Source organism: Octopus sinensis, linkage group LG22 (genome assembly GCF_006345805.1).
Source record: "Octopus sinensis linkage group LG22, ASM634580v1, whole genome shotgun sequence".
NCBI lineage: Eukaryota > Metazoa > Mollusca > Cephalopoda > Octopoda > Octopodidae > Octopus > Octopus sinensis.
In genome coordinates this window covers 24119536-24141355 of record NC_043018.1, presented here as the reverse complement: position 1 = coordinate 24141355, position 21820 = coordinate 24119536, and the positions used below count along the sequence as shown (strand labels likewise).

Below are 21820 nucleotides of genomic sequence, written 5' to 3'. Positions count from 1 at the left end.
TAGCCAGTTTGACTGAGACTGGTAAGCTGGAGAGAGGCACTGGGGATCCGATCTGATTTGGCATGGTTTCTACAGTTGGACGCCCTTCCTAACACCAACCACTCCAAGAGTGTAATGGGTGCTCTTAATGTGCCACCGGCATTGGCTATGACTACAATTTCACTTGGCTTGACGAGCCTTAAGATTTACAACTATCACAAAACAGCAAAACCTTTGTTTCGACAGACACAGACTTTCACTTATTTCTATCCACCAAGTCCACTCACAAGGCTTGGTCAGCCTGGGTTATAGAAGACACCTGCCTAAAGTACCACACAGACTCAAAATCTGAAACCATGTGGTCGGAAAGGAAACTCAGTGCCATCTGATTATAACCATTTCTTCATACAAGTTCATTCTTTCCTTGTTTACAACTTGATTATTCCCACTGTATGCCATTCCTCTAAATGAGCTTCATGCACTGATCCCGACCCTATAAGGAACACCATAGACAAGGCTGTATGTATGAATCAACAACGTACGGTTTATCTGCTCAGCATCACCTTTCAAACCTTGCACAATACCAGTGTAAGCTTCTAAACAGCCTTCTCTCAGTTCATTCAAGTAATCAATCATATCATAGTCAGTCTAGAATGAGAGAGAGAGAGAGAAAAAAGAATAAAGAAAAAATGAAACAATTTAAAGCAAAATGATTAAAAAGGTTGCTGCCAAGGCATCAATGTGTTATAAACCATGCCCCAACAATAATAGACAAATAACAAAAACAGAATATCAATTTTAATGAAGTTGGCAACTTGACTGGATTGCTTCAAAGGACTCCTCTTTCAGACTATGCATCTTCCAACAGTTATTCACAAATGTGTACACACACAAATTCTAAAAACAGTGAGAATGAATGCTCAATTGCATTTGTAGATAAATACTTAGTGTGTTGAGAAGGCTACCGTTAGTTTCATGCTGAAAATCCTCAGCAATTATCAAGCCTGCCACATTGAACATTAGTGCTCGTCTCCAGCTTGGATATATATATATATTTGGAGATATATGTGTGTGTGTAAAACAATATGTTTGGCAAATGACTGCTGTTATTTGTAATAAAGCATGCTTAACTAATTGAGGAAACCCAATATGGCCACTCAGATTTCATTACTCTTAATTGCAGAAAGTTTTATATACTGATCTACCCTCCGTGAAGTGAAACTATTTTTTTTTGGTTGATATGTCGAACCTAGTGAGGTAACAAGTTGCAGAAAAATACCAATTACACTTTTGGTAGATATTTAATACAACTGAAATTTAATCTTGCAGTTAAAAGTTAACTCCTTCCTCCATGTTGACAACACAAATCTATGCAGCCAAATATTTAAGTTAGAACTATTACATCTTTACAAAATCTATGAGGATAAAAAAAAATCAAGGTTATATTAGTTAGACTACTATCAGTTTCATCATCATCATGGTTATAAATTCAACTCTTATTCAATATCAACCCAATAAGGGCATAGCAGAGTAACGTGAGGCATTTTTGCTTTTGATTTCTTAGTGCATCTAACCGAGACTACTTCACTATCATGGCAGTGTTTGCAGGATTCTGAATGCAGTATTTGAACTGAGATGCAATGAGTTCAAATTCCCATAAATCATTTACTTTGACGCTCTAGTGATTCGATTCACCAGATATAGGTTGTATCAACATATCAAACCATCTTCATTTGGGAATTTGGTTGAAATGTTTCCTGGTAAGGTTTGCTAAACACCTAGATTTCTATTCAAACAAAAATATTCCAGCCATGCCAAGGAAACGGGTCTTGTACACTTTACCTTGTCAACTTGTGCCTGCGATGCTTGTTGCAATGTATTCAAAACAACTGCTAGGTAATTTTTGAAGTAAGAACCAATTGCTAGAGCAATATCACCAAACACAGACAGGATCTGAGGTTTAACAGAACGATGGACAGTTTCATCCTGAAATGCAAAGGTTTTCAATAAATTAAATTCAACACCACAGAGAAACAACAACACTTCAAGTACTAAAAATTGTTGGCAATGAAAGCTTACAAAGGAAAACACAATGCTAATATGATCAAGAGTAGTTATATATATATACAAAAGCCATTAATTGTTTCATTACTATCCCAGCTGTTAAATACTCTGGCTTATGTTACAAACATAGCTGAAATGGTCTTGTCATATTTAACCCTTTAGTGTTCAAATTAATGTCAGAAGTAATCCTTATTCATTTACATTTTAAAAAATTAACCTGGTATTATCTTGTAGCTTCAAGATTTGAAATATGTAATTGTTTATTTTTAGAATGACATATCAGGGTAGGTGTGAGACACTGGTTCTGGCCAGTTTAAGCATAAAATGAGTAGAATATTTGGGCTGGATATAGCTAGTTTAAACATCAAAGGGTTAAATGAAAATTTCAATGCAAATCTCAAAAGTACATTTGTGAAAACATGATATGCCTAAGCAACTGAACTACACTGACATTATTTCACATTATATCTGACTACTGTGAAGCTTTGGAAATATTTTTTCCTTCCACTTTTATCTTATAATTCCCCACAAACTCCAGAAAGTTAAAAACCAGAGCATCTTTTAGGAATATTGTTTGTTGTGTATAGAAATTTTTTTTCAAATTTAGCTTAAGATGTGACAAATTTTGATTTATTTGGGTTGTGAATCATTGTGTATTTATGGACAGGGAAGTTTATTACATTTAGTAGATGGTGTCCTACTTTTCTTCAAAGACAAATTCCAGTATTTTGCTCCGTTTTATCTTTATGGTACACCTGCCTTATGTGTATAAATTTCAAATGATAGATAATCCAGTAATTTGCACAATTCTTCTCCATCAAAATTTTGCTGTATACTCATTGAATATTAGCCAGGCCTTGTCTCAATCTGTGTCATGCTGAATCTCCAAGAACTCTACACAACTATAAGGGTCTGAAGTGCTTGGCTACTTGAGGGTTAATTTCATGAGCAGGCTGTTAAACTGCAATCATCATCATAACCAACTAAGTTCCAGTTTTCTAAGCTAATGCATAAACAAAATAATGTAGTACACTGCATTTGTCACCTGCCCAGGCAGGTTGAATATAGGTTACATTTTTGTATATATTTGTTTATCAAGATATCAAGGCCTAAGTATCAATTCTGTGTCTCAGAGCTGAATTTTTACTCCAGAAGTACTTGCAGTTTGGAAGCTGCACAACTCACATTTGAAAAAGCTTTCTATTGATATGGAAAAGGTGACATCTGTTGATTGGCATATTTAGTGCTCCTTTCGTTTATCCTGACAGAAATTTCTTCGGAAAAAAAAGTCGAAGAAAATATTCAGCAAGCTTTGCTTTCGAAGTTAATGTAAAGCTTACATCAGTGACAAAAGCATCAATACAATTAGTCAATGTGATTAACGCACTCAGAATCAATAAAACCTGTTATCAGATTACTGGTGTGTATGAATGACTGATACATCACCATTTTATCCTCCAAGTCCTCTCTAATACCACTGAAATCTAATTTACAGCTTGATACTCAATGCAAGAAAAAAAACATCTAAACAACTTCACAGAACACACAAAAATAAAGTGGAAGTCCCTTTCAGAATGAGGTTAAACCCTGTTTCTTGCACAAAAATGAGTGTTTAGTCCCCATTTTGCAACCCCCAAAAAGCAATGCTTTATGAATTGCAGCTATGTATAGTTCAGGGTTTGATAGTACTTACCCCAAGATTTTCCACAAGCATAGTCATTAACTCATCACAGTATGGTAATATATTATTTCCTACAGCTCGGCAGATATCACCAGTTAAACCAACTGCAGCTTGACACACCTGAATCAGAACCAAGTAAAAATACAAACAATTATAAAAAAAGAAAAGAAAAAAGTCATTTGCTTAAACTAGAACTTCTCAATATTGCAAAGAGTTCAGATTGCAATGGAATAACAGACCTGATATTCTGCATGATTTTTCAGTCCAAGAGTCAAGTATGGCTTGAAAGCTGGCATGTATGGCAAGAAATTTTCTCCAAGAACTAGAAAACAAAAAGAACAAGAACATTACCAGACATTGCCACTGTTTCCATGGACAAGATTGATTATTGTAGATTCATATACACAGTTTAAGAAATGATTATGAACTTAGTATGTGCAGCACAGGAACTTCCGTTTCAAGGTAGAGATATATAGGCTGATTATATAAATAGTGACTCCAGTACATTACTAATACTTCCTTTATTGCCTACATCCGTGCCAGTGGCACATAAAAAGCACCAATCAGATCGTGGCCGTTGCCAGCCTCGCACCTGTGCCGGTGGCATGTAAAAAGCACCCACTACACTCACGGAGTAGTTGGCGTTAGGAAGGACATCTAGCTGTAGAAACACTGCCAGATAAGACTGGAGCCTGGTGCAGCCTTCTGGCTTCCCAGATCCCCGGTCGAACAGTCCAACCCATGCTAGCATGGAGAACGGACGTTAAACGATGATGCTGATGATAGGCTGACCTTAGAGGAATTTAAAATTGGAACGCTAAAAACAAGTATTTTAAGAGGAATTTTGCTTGACAAGCCATTCCTCCACATGAAATATGTAATCATTGACACAAGTACTCAAGGGCAACCCTGCAGCTCAATGGACCCAGACAAACCGTCCAACTCAAGCCAGCAGAAAAAAATTATCTGCAAGTAATTATAGATAGTTATTCAACCACATGGGATTCATGATGCTTCATGCAGCTGACCTATGCTGTAAGTTATTCAAAACATTGATTATCTTGACTATCTATATAATCCAATGTGTTCTCCAGAAAAGGTCTTGTCATCATGAAAAGCACTCCCTCATTAGCTCGGTTATGAATAACACAAATTCCCTAAAGGTGCATTCTGCATGAAAATCATCAATATAACAAACCTGATCTCTCTGGGCCATCAATAATACCTAACTGTTGTTAATGACATATTTAGACCCCAAACACCCACCCACCTTGTAATTTAATATTGAATTACCAGAAATGAGATATCATGAAGCTCAGAGATTTTCTGAAATACCCTACAAAATACCCAGTGCTCTAATCCATTTGAAACCAACCCATCCTAAACAACCATTCATTCTATGATAAAAACATCTTGTTTTGAAATCGTCTGAATGGAAACCTTCCATCAAAATTTTATGTTTAATTCATATTCCAAACATCAATAAATGACAGTTATTTTAATAAATTAGTATTTCGAAAATGAAATGAAACAAATGGATTAAAGAATTTAATACTGCGGCAGCAAGACATCTTTAAAATCCTACACAATCGCATTTTAGAGTGTAACCTTGAAAAGCGATAATTTATATAACTTATATTAAATAGGAAAATACAAATATTCTACTTCAATTTATTTACTGGGAGAGCTAGAGGGGGGTGGGATGGCGTGTTATACATGTGTGAACTGTTGGAGCGAGAAATAGATATCAACATCATGACAGTTGTTGAATATCTGAACTTATGAATAGCAACTGTTTTAATTGCAATTTAGACATGGGGGGGGGAAAGAGATCAAATTACACACCTTCAACCAGTGTTGATACACAGAGTAAAGCATCTTCTTGGACTCCTCCGGATTTCCCACAAGAGGTGTTGAACATCTGTAATAAAGCTGTCATAATCGGGCTAGAGATTTTGGGTGCATCTTCAGCAGTTACCTTTCGCAATACACTCTACAAAAGAGAGAGCGAGGGACAATAAGGAGACGTTACATTGTAATTCAACACAAAGGAAACAGACAAAAGCATCAAATATCACATACTTACTTGGAGTGTAGCACACAGCAATGATTGGAGGTCATTATATTGTACCCTATCAGAAGTTGAACTTATGTGACCCTGAAGAAAGAAAAAAAAAAGGCAACAGTTAGGAGAAATAAAGTTTGAGGAAAAATTGCAGTTTTGAAGCATCACGTGGTCTCAAAATTCCTCCCACAAACCCTGTTAAAAGTAATTAGCAGTACACCTGTACTTGTCCTACCATACTTTATCCTTTTGATATCTGGCACACAGCCCACCCCCCACCCCCGCCTCAAATACTTCTTAGGAGTGTTTCTTTCTCCCTTTCCTTCTGTTCTTTTCTACTTTTTTTGCAAGTTATATAGCAACCTCACTAGTGCTGATGGTATGAAGAAAGAAAAAAGCACCCAACACACTAAACTGATTAGCATTGGGAAGAGCATCTAGCTGTAGAAACCACGCCGAAGATGGTACTGGAGCTCAGTGCAGCTCGCTGGTTACCAGTCAACTGGCCTACCCATACCAGCATGGAAAGTGGACATTAAATGTATAAATGCAACTGAATTAAGACTAAATAAAGGTGTGGTCTTCCTCAAGACCATGGAAACTTGAATAAACAGTGAAAAATAATCCAACTGCAGACGTGTTAAACTTTACAGAAATCAAGAGCTTACAATACTGGACATTAACCCTATAAGAATGCATTGATATGAATTCTAATAGGGTTAAAGTCCTGATCTGTATATACTATTATAGATATATATACATACACATTATGAGTTGGGTGGGTGCAGGTATGGTCGTGCAGTTACAGGTTTAGTCCCACTGTATGTCATCTTGAGCAAGTCGTATGCCATTTCTATAGTCCTACTAATCTAAGCCTTTGGAGTAAATTTTGGTTGACAGAAACTAACAGATTGTGTGCATTGCACATGTACATGTATGTGTGTGTATGCTTGAGTCTTTGTCTTGACTTTGCATGATAGCTGTGACCATCGATGCCAAGGCCATAGCTGCATGGTTAAGTTGACTTTGCAGATGGTTTAAAATTCAACCTTGCTTTATAGCATCTTACACAAGCATCTTCAACAACCTAGAGTCAACTGCAGCCTTTTTTAAAAGTTAGATTTGGTGGACAGAATCTGAATGAATTCTTGTTCTTGGGTAGCTGACTCAATACAGTTTCCAGGCTCCTGAGTACCACTAACCAAGTACAGTCTTATAGCAAGTAACTAGTTTCCAGTTTGAGAACTTCCTTCAGGAGCAAAAGTTATTGCATCAATAATAAAAGTAGAAGAGGAGAAAACTGCATACTTGTTAGCCAATGGTTGAAGAATGTTGGCGAGTGAATCTATATAAGCCACTAAAATAAGGATTTTATGCTTGATGCAGTTATCAGATTGTCCTTCCTCTCCTGATGAAGGAGCCATTGAGAACAGATGAGGTGAATAACACCAGTCAACAAACAGCTTCAACACTGAATAAGCTTTCATGCTCATGTCAAACCCGATACAAAACTTACCTCCATCTGTAAAACTTTTTCAAGCCGTTGTAATATAATCATAGTTGTGTTTTTCACTGTTTCATAACAATCCTGGAATATAAAACAATATTAAAATGTAAATTTTTCATATGCAAGAATGTACTAAATATCTTACAAAAGAAAACTACGAATAGAAGACACACATGGTCATTGCAGGTCTTTCTAACTAATCATATTAACATATCAATTCTAACATAAATAGGTCCAATATATGCATGGAAATCTTACTTTCAACATGAATAGGCCAAGATAAAATCAATCAATATCCCATAGAAACACGAGACAAAGTTAATATCCTCAACTATATATGGTTATTTCTAACTCTTCAGCATTTATAGCAGCCATATCTGGCCAGATCCAACCTCTCACATCCACTCATGTTTTCTGAAATATTAACAACCATTGAAATCTCAAAGCTACAGGCAAATTGAAATAAAGCTACTTCTGCCTAAATATGATCATAAATACTGTGAAATTTTCAAACGTGATATTTTTTACATCATCTGAAGTAGAGATTGTTATTTTTCTAATTACCTATCAGTACATAGCAATTCTGACTTGGAAAAAAAATACAAAGCCACATCAAATCTTACCTTTGGACTATTTTTCACAAGTTCCATAAGCGCCTCATAGGCTGCATTCCTTAAATTGTGCTGGTTAGCATCAGGCCTGCAGAATAGAATCAGTTCAAAACATAGGCTTCAAGTAATGCAGTAAAAATGTTGTCTATACACCAATACACACAATTCAAATTATAGGGGACAAAAAAAAAAGGGGCCAAGGTTTTAGAAAGCTATCTTTATATCTCAAGGCTGGCAGATGACAATAACCATCGGATGATGGTACTTCAGTCTAATGTTCACCAGAAGGCTCTTGCCCATGGCTACTGGAAGCCATCAAGTAGTCGATGGATATCAAAAGCACTCCACTATGATCCTGCCGAGGATTACACCACTCATCGAGAGACTGTTACAGGAGATATATCTGTAATATGTCCATTTTGCAAGGCCCTCAAGTAGGTTGGAGAATCCAGTGACCTCTGCTTCTCAAATGGAAAGGTTCACTTGCCTGACCTGCAAAACACTCCCTAGCCTTTCCTCTTTACCCCCTGGTCAACACCCTGATTCAGAGCAATTTATATAGAAAATGTGCATTTAAAACTGCCTTCCATATGACAAGTTTCAGTCACAAATCCATTCACAAAGACTCCTTATATGCCAATGTTCAAAATTCAGGATAGGCACTGTTCTTCCTGTCGACAATGCTGAATAGCGATTCCTTAAAATTTACTTCATGGGAGAACCCACTGAGCAAATGACTCACTGAGCACAGGTGGCACCTGGAACAAAGTGAAAAGATACCACCAAAGCAACTTAAACTGTACAAAAGACAGGTGCGTTTGCTAGATTGATGACAGAATGGTAGAATCTATTTTTTAAGATGGTATAAAATTTGAGCAGTATGACTGCTACTTACAGCAGATCAAATGATTAATAGTGTGTAGTACAGTTTGTAGCTATAGACATGTAGCAGTCTGTCATTGGTTATAAACAAAGTTGAAAATGGCTTTAAAGTGTGGTTAGTTCAGCACATTAACATTAGATACACTGCTGTGATGAATAACAGCATTTTATTTGAAAACTGGATGGTACAGTCTACCAAGTTAGGACCAAAGTTAAGAGATACCAACCAATCTTTGTAGGCACTCAACTTGTTTAACCCTTTCATATTCAGACTGGCCTTATCAGGCCCAAATAGTCCTTTATTAATAACTTGGCTAAATCCAGCCTCTCAAATCTACCTGACAATGTCAAAATAAGCAATAAGATCATCAAAATCTCAAAGCTATGAGGTAATGCATGATTAATTCAAAACAGTGTGAATAAATAAGCATTACATTTGACAGAATAATCTGAATGCTAAACGGTTAAGTGCAATTGTCAAACCCAACCATACTATTTTATAACACAACACAAACATTGCAGCCAAAAGGATACAAAAATGGGACAGTCAAAGTTGGGATATTTGCTTAGCCTAGGTCAGCAGTGGTTGAGCTGAATTAGTCTACACAACAAGAAATTAGGCCAAATTGTGTGTATGTATGTATGTATGTGTGTGTGTATGGGGGGCGGGGGGTTGTAAAGTTATCAGTGAATTACCTGTCAGTTGTTTCCAAAAGTTTGGTAACAATACCATCAAAATAATACGAAAGACAATACATTTCAGGCTCGACATTCTCTTCAGCAGTATCTGCAGCTATTTCGTATGCTGCTTCTGCCAAACCAGATATAGCCTGTAACAGATATATTCATCAAGTTAATACATGTGAAAGCATAAGATATTTAGCCAGTGGTTTTTTTTTTTTAGGGGGCATTTTTTTTTAGAATTGAAAAACTCCTACACCTACTAACCCAGCAAACATTGTGTGCAACACGTGGCTCAGCCTCAAGTCCTTGTACCAAAGCTTCTAAGAGTGGCGGCAGACAGGTATCGTTAATAACGGCTTCAGGTAAGATTTCACACACTCGTCCAACTGCCCACGCTGTAGTGTCTCGCACTACGACACTGCGGTCCTTTAGCAAATTTATCAACATTGGCATGGCTTGTTCAACGATAGGCTTCAGCTTATTGCGGTCAGGTCCTTCCAGGATAGATCCTACAAAATAATCAAAAATAAATCAGTAAAATCAGCCAACAGAAGTAGGATTCAAAAGGCTTTTGTCTTTCTGTTTACATTCTCACCAGATGATTTTAGTTATTACCTGAGCCAGGTAAATCTATTATGAACTACAATTGTAACCAGCTTAAGGTTAAGATATTGTGAATGTTATTAGAAGTGAAAGAACTGAAAGACATTCTTTAAAAAAAATTTTTTTAATTACCAATTACCGCCCCATTGCCAAACTTCTGCACATCAGAGCTGGTTAGAAAAAAATGGTCTATTTCATGTAATTTATCTTTATGAAGCAAAATAATGGTAAGAGCTGTGATAGTAGTGGCATTGTTCTAGACAATCTAGAATGAACCTGTTTCAATTACGATATAGCAAAAACCCATTTAAACAAGGTGTTAAATTATACAGTATCCAAAGAAATGCCTTTACCAATGCCAACCACCCTGGTTATCGTCAGGAGACAATAGATTAGCTATCATGAAAAGATTTCCAGAAACCTGGATATGGTTGTAAAAGTAGAATGAAAACTGTAAATGTAATGGGAAGATTATAAAATCATAGAAAAATAAAATCAAGTGCAGTACAATTATTTTGATTTCTAACCAATTCCTATAGTAAAAACAATGTGGGAGACCTTTAAAAGGTTTCAAATTTGCAAAAGAGATTTTTGAAATTAAGCAGGAAAAATGGCTTGTACAAAGGCAAATTAATGCCTGCATTTAAGTACTTGTAATTAGAAGAAAACAGGAATTTTAGCACCATTTTTGGGGAATTATGGTGTTGCTGAACTTTATTCTTTTTAGGATAAGAATGTAAAACAGTTCTTGGGTGAATAAGAATGAAGCAAGCAGACAGATGGAACCAAAAATGCCAGACTTGGTCCAAGAATGTGCTGCTGTATCAGTTGCAACAAACACTTCTTATAAGACTTCCTGTGCAAGACATTAAACAGCAAGCATCTAGTGATAAGGTTCCACCTGGGGAGTTCAGGAGTATGTGGTAACACTTTAGGCAACACTACCCCCAAATGTGATCTGAACCAGAAGAGTAGTACCTGCCAAAGGTCTCAATAGTGAAAAATGATCCACTGATTAAAGAATGCAGTGCTTGGAGGGTTGGCCCCCTTAACATGTCACACGGCCCACAAGTGTATGTACAGTTATTCAGCTTAGGGGTCGAACAAGTCCCGTGCCTCAAGAAGTCATCTCAGTGCAAGAAACTAGAAGAGTAAACTAAATACACCAGTAGATGGAAATGGGGAAAATCCACTACTGTATGTTTACCCAAAATTCATGGCTTTTCTGATATTGGCAGAGGCATCTGTGACATGGCACAAAGTATGATATTCTACTGAATTCTAATTAAATGATAGGTTCCAGTTCACCATGAATATACCACAAAACCACTGACAAAATACCCATTACTTTATCTCCACTTATATCAAAGTCACAGCTTACATTTTATTCTAATTGAAGGTTAGAAAAAAAAAAAAAGATTTAAATATCTATAATTAACTGTCAACAATATTAATTACAATGTAGTTAAATCCATGAATTTAAAAAAAAAAGAGAAAAAAAAAACTGTCTTGAAGTTATCAATGATAAATGAATGCCTACCAAATGCCATAACAGCAGCATCTCTAAAGCGCCAATCTGTATGGACAATATGTTCCTTGACAAAAGGAAGTACATGACCTACAACGTCATCTTCACAGCATGTGGCCATCAGCATCAAACACACACCAGCTGCCTTACATGGGTTCCACTCATCATCATCAAACTCTTCCTGCAAACACACACAACAGCAAACATATAGTGGAAGACTCTCAAAGAGAAGAATTCACTCATGCCTTAATCAGTTTCATTCTCATCTGAAGCAATACTGTACCATCTAACCAACAAAATTAACTGGCCTAGTAACTAATCAATGATAAATATATAATATGTAATATATATATATATATATATATATATTCATAAGAATCTAAAAAATAATTTGGTATGTGATGAGTAAAAGTAAAATGGTTGAGTAAAAATTTAGAACATTTATTACTAATAAGAATGGTAGAAGAATTAATCTCAATCGATATGGGGCAAAAAAATTAATGCAAGCAATTGTTTTGAAATGGATTTGAAGATGATTAATCATTATGTACATAAATACACATTTACATATGTATGTGCGTATATATATATATATATATATACACACATACATATATGTGCAGTTTAAGATTTGGTTTTATATTTTGTTGGTTTTTTTTCTTTAAATCATTAAGGAAAGAGCAAAATTTTGTTTTAATTAAAAAAATTCAATATACCTGTTTTGTAAGGGTTATCAATAATATTGGAACGAGGAACTGTAGAGCTCCTTTAGCATAAAACCTACTGCTCCTTTCGGGAGGTCGGCCTTCCTCATCAGCCTAAAAAAAAAAATTTTGAACATTTAATGAAATAAAATTTAACAGTAAGTAAAAACAAAAATACAAAAATTCTAGTGCATAATCTTGGTTTAAGCCATCTACAATTATTGTTGATGTAATAATAAGGGGTCACAATAGCAGCTAAGACCAGTGAATCAGATCGTTATGTTGCCTCACTTCCTACGAGAATCCTATACCAATGTTATCTATTATACGTGAAAAATCCAGGATGGATCATCACTGTCCTTTTAAAGTCCATTTTCCCCGAGCTTGCATGGGTGAAATGCAATTTGTTGAGGCAGATTTTCTACAGCCAGATGCCCTTCCTGTCACCAACCCCCACCTATTTCCAATCAAGGTAATACTTCCCCCCATGAGCAGACGTTTATCACAGAAGAATGGAAACGAACCTTGTTGTGACAATGCTCATTTACAACCATTATGTAACAACAGTATACACACACGAGTTTCTTTCAATTTCCATTTACCAAATTCACTCAGAGCTTTCTTTGGTCATTCTGGAGCCCAAGGTACCATGCAGGGAGAATGAACCAAAGACCACAAGGTTGGTAAGTAAGCCTCTCAACCATGGAGCAATACTTGTTCACATTTAATTCAGATTGGATCCAAACCACCCATTTTTAATGGTTCAGCTAGAAGGAAAAAGCAGCATCCACGGCCTTTTGGCTAAAGACAGGTGAGGTGTGGGGGTTGGCTAGGCATCTTCAAAATCGACACATAGCTCAAATGCTAGTAACACAGTGGACTCTGGTAAACTACCCAAAAACCAGGTGGGAGTATTAAACCAGGTGGCATGTTATAATTGCCCAAGAACAGGAGCTGTCCATTTGACAGGCTTCTACACAATATCACCTCCAAGTTTCATGTACAGGACTAAGGCTGAATCAAGATTATCCATACAATAAGAGTGAACCTGGAACAATGCAGTTTTGAAGTAAACTTCTTAAAACACACAGCCAACTCTGTGCCCCACAGAGTCAGCACCAATCATAAGGGCTCAATCCAACCTGATAATGAGATGTGCTAAGTTTTATATCGAACAGATGAGGAAAATATTTTGCATTAAGTTTACATGACAGACACCACATGACTATCCGTAATCAAATTAATTGAAATATAGAGTAGATACATTTAACATTAAATACTAGATTAAATACCTAAATAATCTCATTTCAATTATCTAATGCCAATTATTAAAAGTTTGTAAAAATATTTCCCTAGATTACAGCGTCAGGTGAAAAGCGGGCAATGTTAAAGACATAAAATACTCACTTCTGAAAGTTCTATGGCAAGATCGACCTCTTCATCACAAACTGTAGACCAGAACTCAATTCCTTGTAGAGATACTTCATCTATCTCGCTTTTCATAGCCTCCATCGTAATCTACACGGAACAAGGGAAAAGTGTCAACCAAACTTACACATGAAAAGATGGAGGGGAAAAAATTTTTTTGTTTCCAAATGTCATTTACAAAAAGTGAAGAACTGAAACTAATACTCACAGCAAACAGAGCAGGACCCATGTAGTGTTCCATATATTGATAATATAAGGACATAATTTTAACTAAGCATTGCAAGGCAGCAACACGAACCTGGAAAAGAAAAACATTTTGACACTTTTATTATCCCATATATTTTAATGAGAAGTAAAGTGGTATTCAACAATTTAATAACACTACTTACCCTTGTATCAGTAGACTGGGTAGCTTCACAAACAACTTGCATGATAAAATGCCTTTCAAACTAAAAAAGAGAAATATTGAATCTCAATAAATGATTGACAAGACAAAATAAAATATTGGGTATGGAAGACAATAATATATATGGTAGAACTGAAAACAGAAAGCCTATACGATATTATCTCCATCTCATGCTTAATCCATAAAGCACTAGGATTTGCACATACATAGCATGGACTGCTGAGCACATTTTATGAAAATGAGACTACCAGGAACACAGAAAAAAAAAGTTAAAATATCTTAGTATATAATGGTTTTACATCATTTGAAAAGTCAGTTGAAATATTAGTACTCTTGCATTCTGGTGGGTATCTGAGTATTTGAGTAACATTAGACCCCAACAAATGCTCATAAATTAAATGCATCTATCTAGGCCACGGTCGTGGCCTCTTGACCTGTGCCCGACAGCCATGGTCATGGCCTGTTGCACTTTACATGTTAAGTATTCATTTAACTGTAAATCTTTCATAGAATACAAAACTTTAACCTTTTAGCATTTAAACAGGTCATATCCTCCAGCCTTTCACACCTACCCTACAATGTCATTCTAAAAATAATCCCATCATTGAAATCTCAAAGCAACAAGATAATGCACAACTAATTCAAACTTTTGACAGAGAAATCAGAATGTTAAAGGATTAAAGAGAAAAGAAACAAGTAGTAAATGATATATATTTATATACTTACATCTTTATCAAAATTTGACTTTGTGAATTCCAAAGAATTCAGCAGAGCATTCGTAGCAGCTAATCTAACATGATTACTGAAAAAGTTGAAAATAGTTCCATTGTAAAATGCATTCAAGTGAAAAAAGTTTAATGTAACTCTTAAGGAGTATTTCAAAAATGCTGAGTCTTTCGCAACTTACAATGACTATCATGAGACAGAAGTTGCAGCAGAGGAGCTAAGACAGGTTTGTTAGAAGAACCAATTAAAAATAAACACTATTTTACTAAATTACAACTAAATATATTTAGAAAAGATTAATTCCTATAAAGCATCAAGCTGCTATGAAGTATAAACATTTGTTAAAATCTGATAATAAACATCAGTAGATATAAGACTACAAGAAAACAGAACTGCTCATATATTTTGTTTGTCAGTGTTTGTGTTTTTCTAGGCTAATAATAAAGTATTGTTTCACAACTAGATATTTTACCCGCCACTAACCCATATATATTCCCCACCCACCCTATCGGATATCTTTATTTCATACATCTTCAGAAGCACAGAGCCAGCAAATGATTTGACAGACACATAAGTAACTTCATTTACAGTTAAGCACTTTATGTAGAAAGTGCACAACACCAACGTTTACCTACACAATGGGTTTGCACAATTTTTCTATCGCATAGTAGTACTGAATCCAAACTATTTGTAGAATGAGTTTCTTAACCAAATACTCATAATTAAGCTAAGTGGCATCTTATAAATAAATGCATGTGTGTGTGTGTTTGCATGCACACACACACACACACACACACACACACAAAGCATCAATTAGGACAGTTCATCTATTTGGTAAACTAATCGAAGTACTAATTCTGTATATAATACCGACCAAACAAGATTTGCTCTGCTCATTGATTACATCTTCAGGAAAATTTCAATCATTCTAAGACATAACTCTACAAAAGCCAACATGTATTACAAGCCCCACTTTAAACAATTTCAAACCCCAAAAAAATAATTAAGTTACCTTGATTCTTCTTTGCGCATCCCATTTACAATTGCTGTTAAAATTTCATTAGATTGTGATGCCAATATATCTGGCTCCTGGGGGAAAAAAATTGTTTTCATGTGTTAATTAAAATGATTCTATTTCAAATAAAATACACATTTTACAAAGTGTTCGATAAACGAAAACCAGTGGAAATCAATTACCAAACTGATACCATTTACAAGTATTCATATTTAACCCTTTTGGTACCAATCTACCCCAAGATTGTCTTTGGTTCTTTGATACAGTTTTGAAGTAACCTAAATTAAAAATTCATGTTAATCTGAGCTTCAAATACCAGCTTAAATGTTACTTCACTAAATTCATTATTGTGTGTTTCAATAGAACTATAGAAACAATAGAGTCGAATGTATATTTCATACATTAGTAATGAGAGAAAAACACTCGCTACACATCAGTCAACATTCTTATAAAATGAAATTTGTTTCCCCAAATTCATGGGGACATTCCTCTTTTTATAACTTTTTACACTTGAAACTAATGGATACTGCTTTCACACACAGAATAGTGAACTGAAATTTGAAGATTCTTCCAAAGAAAATGCCTGATGCTACATGGAGATAGCATTAACTATTTCAGTTTCTTTTTGTGATTGTAACTCCAACAATGATGTTGAAATAAAGTAAATTTCTCTTCAAAATTCTTTAGAAGCCAAACCCAATTTTTTCCCCCCCTCCAAATCTTTTCATCATCTTCAAGTGTTTTAAATCCCCCTCCCCTTAACAGGTGGCAGATCTACCTCAATACCATAGCAACCGAGATAGGCAGGTGCAGCCAACCCCAACCTTTAGGCTGGCTGCTGCCCATTCTCCTTTACTACCATAAGGCTTTCTTGGAGCTGGATTTTCTACAGGGAGCTGTAGAAACCTCAGTTTCTAAACATGAATGGTCCTGACACCAAGCCCTCTACCATGATTTTTGAGAAATATGGTGGAAAACTCAGGAAGGCAGGGATGCTACTCCCTGAGACCTCTTCTGTTGCGCCCACCCCACCCCATCTAATTTCTTATTTGAAATATTCCAAATAACAGGAAACAAACTGTTACACAGAACAAAGAATGGATAAAAGAAAGCTACGGTCACATATATGATGACCAAATGAGATCATCTTTTTTTTGCAATAAATAAAATAGGTATTAAGAAGTTACTATTGAAGTTGTGTTCTAAACACTACACTCAGTGAGTGAGGTATTAGTAGATGTATTAAAACTAGTCCATGTTCTCGATTTTAGAATTTAACTGAAACAAAGAGTGTATTTTAGTTAACAAATAATTAAAGTAACTCACTATATCCTGGCAAATATAACCAATAGACTCTAACGTAGCTTCTTTCATCAATTCAGTACTGTTTGGATTGGTAATATTTTGCGTTAACAAAGGAATAAGATCTGGCCAGAACCCTTGGGGAAGTTCAGCACAAGCAATGTATGCCACACACTGGGCTGCAGAACTTGGACGAATGGTTTCAGTCCCTAATGACTCCAAAACCTGCAAGAAACATAAAAGACACCAAATTAATAACATTGAAAACAAAGACCATAAAACATTACTTTATCAACAAAATACAAGCAACTAAATTGTCATTTAACATCCAGTTTCCATGCTGGCATGGGTTCGATGGGTTGACATATGGCTGGCAAACAGGGAGCTGTTCACACCCCAGTTGCCTATCATGGCATGGACTCTATGGCTGGATGCCCTTCCTGCCAAAACATTAAACCAATACAGAGTTTAGACAGTGCACTTCAAGTGGTCAGTGTGTGGGGTTCAGTTTGCAGTTAAGGGCCAACAGAAACACACAAATGGGTGGGAATTTGACTGTAGTGGAATGAATATAGGTAGATGGAGCAACTCAGGGCAGTGAGAGTAGGGATACAAAATCTTGAGCAGAGAAAACTCAAATTTTTAATGCTCAGATACACTATTTCTAACTAAAGCAGCATTTAAAATAGGAATTTAAAACATTTTCAGCTCAGCCCTAATCCAGCTGATTTATGATAAATATTCCAACAGTGGCCACCTCTGTATAAATTATATTATCTTACATTGCTCATCATTTAAGATGGTAGGGTGTGATGAATAAGATCTGTCTAGTTGGAATTTAATCCTTATTTTATGTCCAATTCAGTTTCCCCCAACCTGTTGTGGGTTAGATCTGTTTCATCTTACAACTTCTCATGGTTCTTCATCCAAACAGAAAAACATCACTTGTATATGCCGTACTTTTTATAGCTGAATATCCTTATTGCCAGCTACTTTATGACCTGGACAGAGTGCATTTTACTGTGCTACCAGCACTACAGAGTTTACTGCGCCAAGACTTAGGAATCTTCTCTATCCAAGCTAAGTTGCTGCCTATTAGATGGGATGAATCCACTGTCATCTTCTGTCTTCAAAATATGTAAATGTGTATATTTGTATCAAGAGCTAAAATTTTTGAAAGGAACCTAGGAAAAACTGAATTTGACAAAATAGACAAGAAAAATTTAGAGGCGTCTGTTTAAACAGTATATTAGTTTTGGAAAACCAATATTCTATCAACACAAACAAATGTAAAACAATCTCAATATTATTTGAAAGATTTCAAGACCATAATTTATAAGAAAAAGAAACTTTAAACTTACATTTTTCTTTATATATACTCGTATTTCTTCGTTAAACTGGAGCCATCGCTGTTGGTAAGTGGTTTTAATTGCTGGATCCTTGGAATAAACAGCATTTTTAAGCTGTAGACCGGCTTGCATACGGGCCACTGGACTATTCCCTCCATGTTTTAAGATGTCAGATAATTTCTTTAGTAGCTCAGGCTGAAAAAGTTAGAAAATATATTTTAAGATACAGTAAAATGTAGTGGTTTCTCACCAATTCTTTCCAGCTATATACAAGAACATTACTAGGAAGACTATAAAGTAATACTGCATTAATCCATTAACATTTCAACCAACCATATCTGGCCCAAATATTTGAAATTCAAACCAGCCAAATCCTGCCTGTCACACCTTATATCACTCTAAAAATAAACAATCACATCTTCAAAAGCTATGAAATAATGCAGGATTAATCCAGAACAATATGAACAAAGTTTGACAGAGTAAAGTGAATGCCAAAGGGTTAAACGAAACGGTTCTGAAAAGTAAAATGGCTAAATTTTAGTCCTTTACTAAATTCTACAATTCTATTTCATTAAAACAAACTCCAAAAGCTATTTTTCCTGTTAACTACACTGGAAAAAAAAAAGAAGCTATCTGCTGAATTGTTTGGCCTTTAGCTTTGCATCTAAAGTAACAGCTTTGGATAAAGAACAGTTAATCCACAAAACCATCTTTGAAAAAGTGAAATTGCTAAAGACAGTTCATGTACCACACCCATAGACAATCATGGATCTCTTTGACTGGCTTCCGTGCCAGTTGAACATAAAAAGCACCAACCGATTGTGGCCGTTGCCAGCCTACCCTGGCACCTAAAAAGCACCATCCGTACGTGGCCGATGCCAGCGCCGCCTTGACTGGTTTCCGTGTCGGTGGCACGTAAAAACCACCAACTGATCGTGGCCGTTGCCAGCCTCCCTTGGCACCTGTGCTGGTGGCACGTAAAAAGTACCCACAACACTCATGGAGTGGTTGGCATTAGGAAGGGCATCCAGCTGTAGAAACACTGCCAGATCAGACTGGATCCTGGTGCAGCCTCATGGCTTCCCAGACCCCGGTTGAACCGTCCGACCCATGCTAGCATGGAAAACAGACGTTAAACGATGATGATTAAGGATCTTTGTAAAACCTAGTTTTCCTTCAGTTTATTTGCCATGCTGACATAAATCAGCAAACAATACAATTGATAAAAAAATCTAACCAAGAGAGCGTACACACTTTTCCATGCTTGCATGGGTCAAATGGAATTCACTGATGCATATCCTCTACAGTAAGATGCCCATTCTGTCACCAAACCATCACTTGTTTCCAAGCAAAGTAATATTTCCCCATAACCAAATATGCTTTCACCGATAACTGGAAATGACAGCTTGCACGGCAATAACACCTGTCTATAACTATCATGACATCAAAAAGAAAACGTGTGTGTGTGTGTGTGTGTGTGTGTATAAAACAAGCTTTTGCACTTTCCTCTCTACCAAATTTACTCAAGGCTTGTCAGTTAGAACTGCCCAAGTTGCCATGTAGTGGGATTGAACTATTGATAATTATTTAGTCCAGCTAAATGATATACAAGGACAGATTCAATCTATTTAATGAAAAAGACAGCTCCGAACTTGTCACAAAAGAAAATCATTTTAAGAAAAAAGAAAAAAAACTATTGGAACATCAAGATAAATGTGAACAAATAGATTATTGGTTGGCCATGTTTTATTACCATGGAAACAGCTTATAGAAGACTGGGAAATCTAGAAGCACTGTTCTCGAGTAGTTTTAAGTACTAAGTCTTTGGTAGCTCTTAAAGGTATGGTATATATACCAACCACAAGACAATATACTGAATTCTAAGCACCAAATTACTAACCAAATATGTTTGGACTCAATGGTATGGTACAATCCAACAGAATAATCCCATTCAGGTTGCACTAGTGTTGTGAAAATTTGGAATATATCTACAAAGGCAGAAGCCAGTTTGGTTTAAAATTCGCTTGGTAGACACAGGGTATGGGATTCAGTGTAACTGCACTGCAGATTGGCAAGTGTCTTTTTGTATAGCCCTAGGCTGACCAGCACCTCGGGTGGATCTAGTAGGAATAAACTGGGTGGAAACGCACGTGTCTGCTTGACAACTGATGTTTGTTTATATCTCTAACCACACTTAAAATAAGGACTGAAGTTGATTTGTTCAACTAAAACCCCTCAAGGGAGTAGTGTCCTAGCTTAGATGCAGTCCAATAAGCAAATTGGAGAACGGAACAGAAAGCCTCACCAAATGTAAGAACCAAACAAGTGAGACAGTGTGGAATATTGATAGAGATGCATTAAAGTGCCCTAAATTTTTATCTTATATTAATGATGTATACATTTAAAAGCACCGAGTCCACACTATAATGTGGTTGGCATTTGGAAGGGCATCCAGCTGTAAAAAAACCTTGCCAAAACTGATCTTGCTGGTGTTTGTGCCACATAAAAAAGCACTAAGTCCACTCTGTTGAGTCGGTGTTAGGGAGGGCATCTGGCTGTAAAAATCCTGCCAAAACAGTCACAGAAGTCTGGTGCAGGCTTCGGCCTGGCTAGCTCATGGTACCATCCCACCCATGCTAGCATGGAACACGAACATTAAATGATGATGATGACTTACAGTGAACAAAGGAGTGAAGAAACATGCTTGAAACTTCCATCTTGGAGAAGTTTTTCTTCAAGTGCCACTTCGATAATATTAGCAAGTCACAAATACAGTTAAATTTAAAATGTCTGAAAACTCTGAAGAATCAAACTTACTGCCATAGACTTAAGACTTTCATAAACAATAAATCGATGACGATTTACAAATATCCATTCCCCACCACACACACACTTGTTGGGTCTTGAAGGAACAGTGCCCATGGTCTCTGCAGGCCCTCCAAAACTGGTGCAATTGATGCAATTAACATTCCTCTCAAACCATTCCCAGCTAACACTTGCAAGAAAGACCTTAATAAGGATGATGTTCCAGAAAGCTGATGTTAGGGGAGAAGGGGAAAGAACTGAATGTTGTATTAATGAGGGCCTCAAGAGTGGGTTAGGAATGCCCGAAAGGATGTGGCATCAACCAGCCATATCTGAAGAACAGACTGTTCATTCATCCACTTACCAATCCTCACCTGTTCCCAAGCAAGTTAATATTTCCCTATGTTTCACAGAAGACTAAGAACAGAACATGGATGTCAGTGACGCCCATTGACAACCATCATGTGATGTCAAAGGTAAA

The 21820-nt window shown here is 36.3% G+C and overlaps 1 protein-coding gene across 2 annotated transcripts in view; it reads right to left on the bottom strand.

Annotated features, from left to right (window-relative positions):
• The window catches only part of LOC115223168 (importin subunit beta-1), a 41813-nt gene that overhangs the window by 6324 nt on the left and 13669 nt on the right, over nucleotides 1-21820 (bottom strand). For both annotated transcript variants that reach the window (XM_029793599.2, XM_029793600.2), the window contains exons 3-21: nucleotides 18547-18729; nucleotides 17210-17410; nucleotides 15881-15957; nucleotides 14869-14944; nucleotides 14126-14185; nucleotides 13945-14034; nucleotides 13716-13826; nucleotides 12321-12422; nucleotides 11617-11785; nucleotides 9738-9982; nucleotides 9486-9619; nucleotides 7920-7995; nucleotides 7306-7377; nucleotides 5811-5882; nucleotides 5570-5717; nucleotides 3964-4046; nucleotides 3737-3844; nucleotides 1822-1965; nucleotides 522-627 (exon numbers count right to left, since the gene is read on the bottom strand). In XM_029793599.2, the coding sequence (XP_029649459.1) occupies nucleotides 522-627; nucleotides 1822-1965; nucleotides 3737-3844; nucleotides 3964-4046; nucleotides 5570-5717; nucleotides 5811-5882; nucleotides 7306-7377; nucleotides 7920-7995; nucleotides 9486-9619; nucleotides 9738-9982; nucleotides 11617-11785; nucleotides 12321-12422; nucleotides 13716-13826; nucleotides 13945-14034; nucleotides 14126-14185; nucleotides 14869-14944; nucleotides 15881-15957; nucleotides 17210-17410; nucleotides 18547-18729 (2257 nt within the window). The remainder of the gene's footprint in view (nucleotides 1-521; nucleotides 628-1821; nucleotides 1966-3736; nucleotides 3845-3963; nucleotides 4047-5569; nucleotides 5718-5810; nucleotides 5883-7305; nucleotides 7378-7919; nucleotides 7996-9485; nucleotides 9620-9737; nucleotides 9983-11616; nucleotides 11786-12320; nucleotides 12423-13715; nucleotides 13827-13944; nucleotides 14035-14125; nucleotides 14186-14868; nucleotides 14945-15880; nucleotides 15958-17209; nucleotides 17411-18546; nucleotides 18730-21820) is intronic.